Source organism: Haliotis rufescens, unplaced genomic scaffold, assembly GCF_023055435.1.
Source record: "Haliotis rufescens isolate VD_foot unplaced genomic scaffold, xgHalRufe1.0.p SCAF_31, whole genome shotgun sequence".
NCBI lineage: Eukaryota > Metazoa > Mollusca > Gastropoda > Lepetellida > Haliotidae > Haliotis > Haliotis rufescens.
Window position 1 is genome coordinate 1482466 of NW_025964013.1, and position 12666 is coordinate 1495131.

A 12666-nucleotide genomic window follows, 5' to 3' on the forward strand; every position below is an offset into this window, starting at 1 on the left:
TCCTGGAACAGACAGACATACATGCGGTGTCCTGGAACAGACAGACATACATGGGGTGTCCTGTAACAGACAGACAGACACACATGAGGTGTCCGAGAACAGACAGACATACATACATGAGGTGTCCTGGAACAGACAGACAGACATACATGGGGTGTCCTGGAACAGACAGACATACATACATGGGGTGTCCTGGAACAGACAGACAGACATACATGGGGTGTCCTGGAACAGACAGACATACATACATGGGGTGTCCTGGAACAGACAGACAGACATACATGAGGTGTCCTGGAACAGACAGACAGACATGAGGTGTCCTTGAACAGACAGACATACATGAGGTGCCCGAGAACAGACAGACATACATACATGAGGTGTCCTGGAACAGACAGACATACATACATGGGGTGTCCTGGAACAGACAGACAGACATACATGGGGTGTCCTGGAACAGACAGACATACATACATGAGGTGTCCTGGAACAGACAGACATACATACATGAGGTGTCCTGGAACAGACAGACATACATACATGGGGTGTCCTGGAACAGACAGACATACATACATGAGGTGTCCTGGAACAGACAGACATACATACATGAGGTGTCCTGGAACAGACAGACATACATACATGGGGTGTCCTGGAACAGACAGACATACATACATGGGGTGTCCTGGAACAGACAGACAGACATACATGAGGTGTCCTGGAACAGACAGACAGACATACATACATGAGGTGTCCGAGAAAAGACAGACATACATACATGGGGTGTCCTGGAAAAGACAGACATACATACATGAGGTGTCCTGGAACAGACAGACAAACATACATGGGGTGTCCTGGAACAGACAGACATACATACATGAGGTGTCCTGGAACAGACAGACATACATACATGGGGTGTCCTGGAACAGACAGACATACATACATGGGGTGTCCTGGAACAGACAGACATACATGAGGTGTCCTTGAACAGACAGACATACATACATGGGGTGTACTGGAACAGACAGACATACATGAGGTGTCCTGGAACAGACAGACAGACATGAGGTGTCCTTGAACAGACAGACATACATGAGGTGTCCGAGAACAGACAGACATACATACATGAGGTGTCCTGGAACAGACAGACATACATACATGGGGTGTCCTGGAAGAGACAGACAGACATACATGGGGTGTCCTGGAACAGACAGACATACATACATGAGGTGTCCTGGAACAGACAGACATACATACATGAGGTGTCCTGGAACAGACAGACATACATACATGGGGTGTCCTGGAACAGACACACATACATACATGGGGTGTCCTGGAACAGACAGACAGACAGACATACATGAGGTGTCCTGGAACAGACAGACAGACATACATACATGAGGTGTCCGAGAACAGACAGACATACATACATGGGGTGTCCTGGAACAGACAGACATACATACATGAGGTGTCCTGGAACAGACAGACATACATACATGAGGTGTCCGAGAACAGACAGACATACATACATGGGGTGTCCTGGAACAGACAGACATACATACATGAGGTGTCCTGGAACAGACAGACAGACATACATGGGGTGTCCTGGAACAGACAGACATACATACATGAGGTGTCCTGGAACAGACAGACAGACATACATGGGGTGTCCTGGAACAGACACACATACATACATGGGGTGTCCTGGAACAGACAGACAGACAGACATACATGAGGTGTCCTGGAACAGACAGACAGACATACATACATGAGGTGTCCGAGAACAGACAGACATACATACATGGGGTGTCCTGGAACAGACAGACATACATACATGAGGTGTCCTGGAACAGACAGACATACATACATGAGGTGTCCGAGAACAGACAGACATACATACATGGGGTGTCCTGGAACAGACAGACATACATACATGAGGTGTCCTGGAACAGACAGACAGACATACATGGGGTGTCCTGGAACAGACAGACATACATACATGAGGTGTCCTGGAACAGACAGACAGACATACATGGGGTGTCCTGGAACAGACAGACATACATACATGGGGTGTCCTGGAACAGACAGACATACATACATGAGGTGTCCTGGAACAGACAGACATACATACATGAGGTGTCCGAGAACAGACAGACATACATACATGGGGTGTCCTGGAACAGACAGACATACATACATGAGGTGTCCTGGAACAGACAGACATACATACATGGGGTGTCCTGGAACAGACAGACATACATACATGAGGTGTCCTGGAACAGACAGACAGACATACATACATGAGGTGTCCTGGAACAGACAGACATACATACATACATGAGGTGTCCTGGAACAGACAGACAGACATACATGGGGTGTCCTGGAACAGACAGACATACATACATGAGGTGTCCTGGAACAGACAGACATACATACATGAGGTGTCCTGGAACAGACAGACATACATACATGGGGTGTCCTGGAACAGACAGACAGACATACATGGGGTGTCCTGGAACAGACAGACAGACATACATGGGGTGTCCTGGAACAGACAGACATACATACATGGGGTGTCCTGGAACAGACAGACATACATACATGGGGTGTACTGGAACAGACAGACATACATACATGGGGTGTCCTGGAACAGACAGACATACATACATGGGGTGTCCTGGAACAGACAGACATACATACATGGGGTGTCCTGGAACAGACAGACATACATACATGGGGTGTCCTGGAACAGACATACATACATGGGGTGTCCTGGAACAGACAGACACACATGAGGTGTCCTTGAACAGACAGACACACATGAGGTGTCCGAGAACAGACAGACATACATACATGAGGTGTCCTGGAACAGACAGACATACATACATGGGGTGTCCTGGAACAGACAGACATACATGAGGTGTCCTTGAACAGACAGACATACATGGGGTGTCTGGAACAGACATACACAGGTACCTGGGTGTCCAGGAACAAACAGACGTATGTACAGGTTCTCCTTTAACCCAGGTAAGTCAGAGTCACACTGCCACAGTTAACTCCGATTTGGATCCAGGCTATAGCAGCACTTACAGTTTCCAGGGACATGCTGAATACATGCACCGTGAACCTCACCACGAATGTCAAACAACAACAGACACATCACTTCAGCGTCATTCTCACCAGTTGAGACGGTGCTTCATACTCCAGGGGGCAGACCCCCACAGGAGCCCCTCCATTCCCGAGTAACACGGCTCCATGCAGCTCCACACAAGCCAAGCAGCTCCACATGGGTGGCTTGGCATTGTAAACCAAGGCCCAGGGTCACTGAGACCGACTCATGATAGAGAGGGCACCTGCTCATACATTAATGTACACCGAGACAGATCACCTTGGATTACTGTAATGCCTTCTGGTCACACACAAACGTTGGAGCATTTCTATACTTAGAATGTTGGAAGCATCAGTGCTCGAGATAAGCTGCATATTTGCATAAAATAATATTTATTAAATAAACAAATCAAAACCTAGCGTATCAAATACGCAAGAAAAACTATAAATACGCTATTGAAATAAAATTAATGTGTATACTACAACTGTTATATAAAATGATTGTGTATCAACCAATATTCAATAAAGCTTGTGCAAGAAACATACTGATCGATGGCAATTGAAAAGCACATCGCACAATGTACATGATGTAAAGTTGTATATTAAACAGTCGCTGATTGGTGATTAAAGATATAGTGCCATTTTTACAATGCTTGGTTTTACAAACAAAAACGCAGACGCAGACGGAATTACTTCTATTCATATAGTTCGAAATGATTGACAGGGATTGTTACGAAACAGGTTTACAAGTTAAAAATACCCAAATGTCAAGAAACAGGTGGGTAAATAGTTTTTGAATACCCTCTAAAACTTGTGAATACCCAATCAAAATCAAACCCCTGGGTAAAATACCCAATAAGCAAAAGCTTATCTAGAGCTCTGATGCATTACAATGAAATCATTACCTCCTCTCCCACATAACTGTTAACTGTTTGGATGTTACTGTGGGCGAGTAGTGGGATGATGCACCTATCTATCAACAGATCGCGATATTTTACTCCTCAATACAAGTATTGATCACAGTCACACACAAAGCAATAAATATTGATTCTCGCCTTAACTGTCTGCTTAAATATCTGTTACGCCAAACACTAATTACCGTATTCAACGTAATAAGCGCCCACGGCGTTAATTGCTGATATATTTGCTATTGAACAATCTCAATTAGCACCCCTCCCGATTGATCAATGTATTCAAGATTTATTTATTTGCGTATAATATGCACTTGTGTGTTATATGCACACTTAATTATGGGCAATTAAATTCTGGAAAAATATATCTGTCGTATATAACATTTCAGGCTGTCAGCATAAACCACAAAATTTATCTTTCAACTAATTTTGAGAGCGCTCTGGGCGCTTATTACGTCTTAAACGGGAATAGTGCACATTAGTGGTAAAACGTAATATTTTCATCCATTGCGTCATACTAGACACTGCCAACTGTAAAACGTCAGTGTGCAAGGTATTTGGTCATCCTGTCTATGAAAAAGATGGCTTCCACACCACAGATAAGAGTGAATGAGTATGGTTTTACGCCGCTTTAAGCAATATTCCAGCAATATCATGGCGGGGGACACCAGAAATGGGCTTCTCACATTGTACCCATGTGGGGAATCGAACCCAGGTCTTCAGCGCACAGATAAGAGCACATGCATGTATCGTGATACGTATCGGATTGTAGTCAAGGTATCATCATATGTATCAGATCGCACAGAATGTGGGCTAGTGCAAATTTCACCATTGTTTTAAAATTACATAATTTCTCACCTAGGGTAGTAAAGCTTATGAGTTGTTGTTCTAACCCTGACAACATGGTAGCCTGTAAAATATCAAGTCTTGGCAAGACAAGCCAGTGGTTGATGTTATGAGCATACCAAGCTGTTGTGTACAAAACATCGAAGTCATTAGTTTGACCACCAAATCCATCATAGTTGCCCCCTACAAGCTTGGTTTGTTTGTTGTTCAATGCCGCACTCAGCAATATTCTAGCTATAGGACGGGGGTCTGTAAATAATTGGACCACGATGACATACATCAACCAAGTCAGTGAACCTGACCACCCGATCCTGTTAGTCGCCTCTTACGACATGCATAATTGCCTTTTACGGCAAACGTGGGTTGCTGAAGACCTATTCTACCCCGGATGTTTTCAATTTGACAGATGGTTTGTTAAGTTGTGGGAATTTGACCAATAGAAATGCTAAGCAAGGTGTCACATGTTTCGTAATTTATGATTAAAAAGTAAATAGTAAGGATTATTCCTACTTACAGTATCGATTTTAATGACCAATAAAATGCTCTCAATGTCTCATAAAGTTTTGTGTCATTCTGAGAATTCACAGTACACATGTTGTCCTCTTTTCAATCAGATTTTTCAGCGTTATGCCTTTCATGGCTCTATGTTTGTTCATAACACAATATTATCGTCGGATCATAGGTTATCAGACATCATATGTTTTCTATCACAAATACTTGCACTATAACGATGTCACACAGGAATTGCAAACATTCAGATGATGGCTTGTTCTAAGATAAAGTAGTCTTTTATAAGAGAGTGAGATGTTTTACAGTTGTTCATGTGATTAGCGAGAAAACTATGAATGTTTCTTTAAGGTCCGAACACAGGGATATACATGTTAGATGTTGTACGTCTTAAAGTTTGAAATGTTGGTTTGGGTTTTTTCAAAAAAAGGTAAGGAAGTACAATGTAAGTTTTTTTTCATGCTTCAACATGGGGAAAGGGTCAGACATTGCACCCTTGTGACAGTTGTCCTTGTGTCTGGGGGATGGGGGGTGAAGTTTATGGGTAGCCGGGTGCGTGGAAGCTATGACCGATATTTTAAATACTGATTTAACCTTAAAATTTTACTGCATGCGCCATTTTTGTGTACACAGCGTTTTGTGTCAAAATCACTGAATTTCCTAGTTTTTCACCTGTTTGACTTGTGGCAGACATTTTCCATATAAACTGATCAAAGTTCAATAGCTTATGAAGTAAATCTGGTGATAACTGGTATAAACAAACAGACATGCACAATCAGTAAGCAATAATAAAAAAAGTCAACCTCCCTGCAAAACTAAGTCAGGATGTTGATTTCACTAAACCATTTTTCAAAAGGTATAATGTTTACAAAAACATTTGTAAGGATATTTTTTTCCATGTAACACAAACACCTAAAAAAATTGTTTGAAATGATTGATGAATACAATGCACACTTCAAATAACTACTGTTTGTTTCAGTAAGCCATTGCAACTTTTGCATGTTTAAAAAAAGCAACTTTCGCCTCGCATGATAAAATTCTGCAGTGTACTGCAGTACGACTATTATTACCTATTCTGCAGTAGAACAAAGCAAAATTCTGCACACATTCTGCACAAAAAATAGTTTTCTGCAAGATAGGTACATTTCTGCACCAAGTAGGCATTTCTGCAGAATATTCCCGAAATACAGTGGGGAATGATCCATCCTTGAACAAAAAGTGGTATCCCCAAATCTTACAGTGTATTAAAAAATGCCATCAGCAAGGGAGTGTATTGCCATTGCAGAGCACACAAAATACACATCTTGACCAATCAGTATATACAATTAAACTAAAATCAAACATACTCGATTGCTTGTAATCCCAATTCACTAAAACCCTCCGAGGAGCTGCCCCAGCTGACTTCAGCACCTGTGTCACAGCTCCCATCCTGCTCCATTCTCACATTCAAGTTTCAACTGACAATAGCATAACCACTCATGACATTACAATCAGGCAGTGGGACAGTTTAATAACTATAACATCATAAACAGCAACACTTGTTGTGACATGAAAAGAATATTATCATGATTGAATATAGTTCAAAACCAGTTTTACTAGTTCAAGGTTTAACTTATAAATAGCTTCTAATATATTTGACGAAGTTGGCGGGGGGTATAGAAACGGGCTCCGTCCGTCCGTCCGTCCGTCCGTCACGTTTCGTTTCCGGAGCATAACTCATAAACCGTTCAATATTTTTTCATCAAACTTTGCAGGTCTGTCAGGTACATGCTGAACTGGTGCCTTTTGCTATTGAGAAATTTTTGAAATTTTTATTTTTTACGTTTCCATGGCAACAAGATGGACTTAGGTTTCAAACTCATCTTTTTTTTTACAATTTCCATGACAAGTTCCACCTTTGTTAAAAAAGGTTAGGGTTTGTTTAGATTTAATTATGTCATAAATTCTGCAACAGGGGCGGGGGATATAGCCACGTTAGTAGCAAACCCTTGTTACCCTTGTCTTTCACTTGTCTCATTGTGTGGTGATTTATGAGCAAATAAAGATGTTGTCCGTAAAACTACAAAATGGTGGCTGGTTGTTATTCTACCGAGATGTTCAAATTTAAAAAAAGTGTAACATACGAAGAGAAGATGTGAAACTTTGACTAGCAAGGTGGGTCATCCACTTTGCATTTCAGCAAGCCCTTTGTAATTTTAACCGGCTATGGGATGACGGGCCAGCAGGTCAATCAACCCCTGCTGTCTGCACAAGCTTCACTGTACAATTGGTCTGATCACAAAACTTTCAAACCATCTTGATTTCCAGATGATGCCTTCAATCAAGCAGGGTCAGAGCTGCAGATAAGCAGCGTATTTGCGTAAAATACCTCCCAAAAATATTCAAAACCCAATTACTTTCAATTAACTTGCGTGCAGAAACGCATGAATGAAATGAAAATGAATGAAAGTAAATACCCAATGAAGCTTTTCCAGCATGTGTAAAAATGAGCTCATTTCTGAAACACAATTACGAGCTAATATACTTTCCGAGTCAAGCATATATCATGATATATATGTACAACAGTTAAATACATCTAAAACATTATTTTATTTTTTTTAAATCTTAAAATGTTCATTAATTTGTGAAAAACCCATTAGAGTGATGAATAGATGAGTGAAAAAATATTGGTTACCCAATGAAAATTGTAATAACCCAATTAAAATCGAAATCAGAGGGTAAAAATTCAATTGTTCAAAAAGTTATCTGGAGCTCTGCAAGGTGTATGAATCCATCCAAGTAATCAGGTGTGACTGTGGTTTTTTAATTGTCTGAAAGATTCTGCTGACCCTTAAGCAATTTAAAAGTGGAATACAACATACTTTGACAACCATTTTCATTCTGCCAGAGCTAAAGGTAAGCTTTTGGTTATTTGGGTATTTTACCCAGGATTTGATTTTGATTGAGTATCCACAAGTTTTAGAGGGTATTCAATTTTTTTTACCCATCTGTTTCCTGACATTTGAGACTTAAAACCTGTTTCGTAACATTCCCTGTAAATCATTTAAAACTATGTGAATAGTCGTATACCTGTCTGCATCTGCTTGTGGCTCCCTCCGGGAAGCCATTTTTTGTCAGCAAAACCTAGCATTGTAAGAAAGGCGCTATTGTTTTAATTACCAATCAGCGACTAATTAAGATACAACATGTACATTGACTAGGCACGACATGCTTTTCAATTGGCATCTACCAGTAAGTTTGTCACAGAATCTATTCCGAATGTGACTGTCAGTAAGTGAATTTGGCAATCAGCTGATACACAATCATTTTATCTAACAGTTGTATATATACACAATTGTTTTATCTAATAGTTATAATATATGCATTAATAATATTTCAATAGCATATTTATAGTATTTGATACGCTAGGATTTGATTTGTTTGCATATTTCAGTTGATTTAATGATTATTTCACGCTAATACGCAGCTTATCTCAAGCTCTGTTGCCAGTGCAAACATGTTTGACACGGCCATAAAATGTCCAATTCCTGTGATAGAATTCCAACTGCTGACCTTCTGACTCAAGGTCGAACGCCTTCTTCACATGACTTTATGATGGTGGTCTGGACTTGATTATTATAAAGACTGCTTTACAGGTAGGGTAGTTCAATGACAAGGGCTTCACAGGTAGGGTAGTTCAATGACAAGGGCTTCACAGGTAGGGTAGTTCAATGACAACTGCTTCACAGGTAGGGTAGTTCAATGACAAGGGCTTCACAGGTAGGGTAGTTCAATGACAAGGGCTTCACAGGTAGGGTAGTTCAATGACAACTGCTTCACAGGTAGGGTAGTTCAATGACAAGGGCTTCACAGGTAGGGTAGTTCAATGACAACTGCTTCACAGGTAGGGTAGTTCAATGACAAGGGCTTCACAGGTAGGGTAGTTCAATGACAACTGCTTCACAGGTAGGGTAGTTCAATGACAAGGGCTTCACAGGTAGGGTAGTTCAATGACAACTGCTTCACAGGTAGGGTAGTTCAATGACAAGGGCTTCACAGGTAGGGTAGTTCAATGACAAGGGCTTCACAGGTAGGGTAGTTCAATGACAAGGGCTTCACAGGTAGGGTAGTTCAATGACAACTGCTTCACAGGTAGGGTAGTTCAATGACAAGGGCATCGTGAGGGTTGAAGGTTGTGTCACACGAATCTTCCCAACAAAAACGACTGGGCACACATGCTTCATGACAGACATTACAATTCAGTAGGAGTGCAGAGTTTGAAATAGGGGGGAGGAGGAGGGGGCTTGGGTGAGTGAGTGAGTATGGTTTTACGCCGCTTTCAGCAATATTCCAGCAATATCACGGCAGGGGGACACCAAAATGGGCTTCACACATTGTACCCATGTGGGGAATCGAACCCGGGTCTTTGGCGTGACAAGTGAATGCTTTTAACCTGGAGGCTAACCCACCGCCTCAGGGGCTTGGGGTTCCTGTGGTATTTGATTCCAGTAACTTTTAGCATTGGCTATCTCAACGACTGCTTCACTATCATGCTGAAGATAGCCACTAGCCTACATTTATATACTTCACTTATCCAGGTACTAGTAGCTGCTAGAATGTGACAGTGACCAGTGACCACATTTCTGTCAAATTAAATATATAAGTGTGTTGACTTCGAAGAAATCTATGTATGCATATAAATAGTTCTTATTGATATTTGTAGTATAAAAACACTCTCTTTAATTTTTTTCGTAAATATTTGCTTCTTGTGACCACAAATAACTACCGTAATTCAATTCATGAATGGATACGGTTTGATTCACTGAATACACGAGGGAATCGTAAAAGCCCTAGTGTTCATGAATATTATGAGCATATGGTGTCATTATCAAATAACAAGCTTGTTAGTTGTTATATAAAAAATAAGTAAACATTACACTCTGCAGTAAGTGTGTCCCGAATTGATCTACTTTGTCAACTTCTTTTTCCTAATCACAACGCAAACAATTTCCTCTCAAGAATAATCAAAACAGTCAATGTGAAGAGTGCATTGAAATCAGAGTGCACCATTTCAATATGGAGTTACCTCCCCTAAACTAATAGGACATGATAGTGTTACTTGTGGAAGGTCTACCTGAAATATTGTTGTTATCATCATATAAGTGCATGAACAGACCGAGTGGAGTATGGTTAACGTAGGAAATACTGTGACATGGGGAGGTGTGTTGGCACCTCTCTTCAAACATATTTTTACAACATCTTCCATGGAAAGTTTGATGCAACATAAAGATCAAAGCAGGCCAATGTTGTCACATAGCCTCTGTGTGATCAGACATTGCTGCACACAAACCAGTGTTGTTCTGGTGTTGAGGTGAGCTTGGACTTAGATTCCAATCTGTCGGATCACTTTTAAAGTCTTGCTGGTCTTCCATGGTACTGCGACTACCAGATGGCAATACTCATAACTTGCTTGATTGACTAGAATCTGACCATGCTGGCCACAGGGTACGTACAATGAAAGATACAACGCTAGTCAATAAATTGATTATAAATGACAGTTGCTTATGATCCAGGCAATACTATTCTAAAATATATTATCGATAGAAACTTCACAAATATTGTTAAAATGCTGGGAGGGGAGTGACATTGTTCATGTTGATTTGATTTCTGATTGATTAGAATTGATCGGAATTGATCGGGACAAATTTACATAATAAAGAACAGTCACGGATACATGTGATCGTTCAGACGAGAATAACGACACACACAGTGTCAACTGCAAGGCGATGTCACTAGGATCACGACAACACTGACAGCAAAATACAGACATCACCACACCTTTACTGATCGCCAGAACACGTTCTCCGCGACAGCACTAGAGTCTAACAGCTGGCATTCTGTGCATCAAAACAACAAAGTGTCCTTCCGCAACATCTTGGACTTACCCATCTGGAGAACGAATCATCTGGAAGCGTAAAATTAACAAACGGATAGCTTCCAATATCTTCTACAAGTCCACAGATATGGCGGGTGATGAATGTGATACTATATACCAAACTACTACTGTTACTGGGAATGGAAACGAGAAGGCTTCGTTTGAACAGTATCAGCAGGGATACGTGCCATTTTAATATGGACCATCAAACAGATTTCTTTTCACACAATCCATATAATGGTCTTACTTATATAAATATTGAAAAAATATATAATGTGTTGCGATGTTCTCTACGTTCAGTATACTGTCTTATCAAATCAATAGAGAGGAAAGTTACTGTCATTCGGTTGGTTCATCATTGCCATACGCGGTCGCCATTATATATAAATATTCAACAAATATTTATATATTTACATACAGAAATAGCAGTCAATTTAGCGTAATTTGGTGCAATATTTACAACTCATTTTTCGAAAAGTTTCATTTAAATGTGGCCACGTGGTGGTGGATTTATTTGTTCCATAATCATTACTTTCCACTTTTCTCTGCGAGCATGTTACAACGCCCACACAACAACAGATCGAAATGATTGTGTTTTTAAAACGGTGGTTCGCGCACGGTGAGTGAGGAAAGAAATTGACACCAACTCTAACTTCACTGTTGTAATTGTCGCGTATTAGAATGTGATATGTAAATCAATTAACCACATGATTTTTTACGATTGTATTGTACACTATATCATCTACTAAAACGCGTAGTGTATGGTGTTATTTTGAACAAGAGTCAATTGAATTAGTCGATTACCAGATAGTATACATTTTACCATAAAGCAGATTTACACATAATTTACGACAATATCCTCTGATTATTTACATTAAATACCACTTAATAAAGCATGTTTTATTTCATTTTGGCACGGATGTCGTATAAATAGAATGCTTCTTGAAGAATACCATTTTGTAAACTAATTATGTCATTGCTTGGTCAACGATCGAGCCCGATGTCACGCGACCTTGTTTACGTCGTCAGGATTTTACGTACGCTTGACTTGGAGAGTGATGATGTCACGCCGATTTTATAAAGTGTCATGTCATCAGTTTTGCGGTATCTTTCCCTTACATCTTTTATTCTAATCACGTATTGCCAGGAGACTAACTTATTGTATGGTTGTCAACCTGATTAAACTAACGATAACATATTTACACATACAGTAAACTACGGTTATACCGAACTCAAAGGGACTATTAATTTTAGGTCGTTATAGCCGTTTTCGTTATTAGCTTATATACAGCATAACTACAGCAAATAGTTGGTACCAAAAAAGTGAGTTCGTTCTAACCGTCAGTTCGTTATAAGCGTGTTCGTTATAACCGTAGTCTACTGTAT

The 12666-nt window shown here is 40.4% G+C and overlaps 1 protein-coding gene across 3 annotated transcripts in view; it reads right to left on the reverse strand.

Annotated features, from left to right (window-relative positions):
• Nucleotides 1-11389, reverse strand: part of LOC124136789 (transcription factor CP2-like) — a 35084-nt gene extending 23695 nt beyond the window's left edge. Inside the window, exon 1 of one of the 3 annotated variants that reach the window (XM_048380581.1) lies at nucleotides 3175-3287. In XM_048380581.1, the coding sequence (XP_048236538.1) occupies nucleotides 3175-3251 (77 nt within the window). In that variant the 5' untranslated portion in view covers nucleotides 3252-3287. Of the gene's footprint in view, nucleotides 1-3174; nucleotides 3288-11290 lie in introns of those variants that run through there. The other 2 variants (XM_048380583.1, XM_048380582.1) reach the window with 2 other exon arrangements.
• Between the last annotated feature and the right edge of the window lie 1277 nt (nucleotides 11390-12666).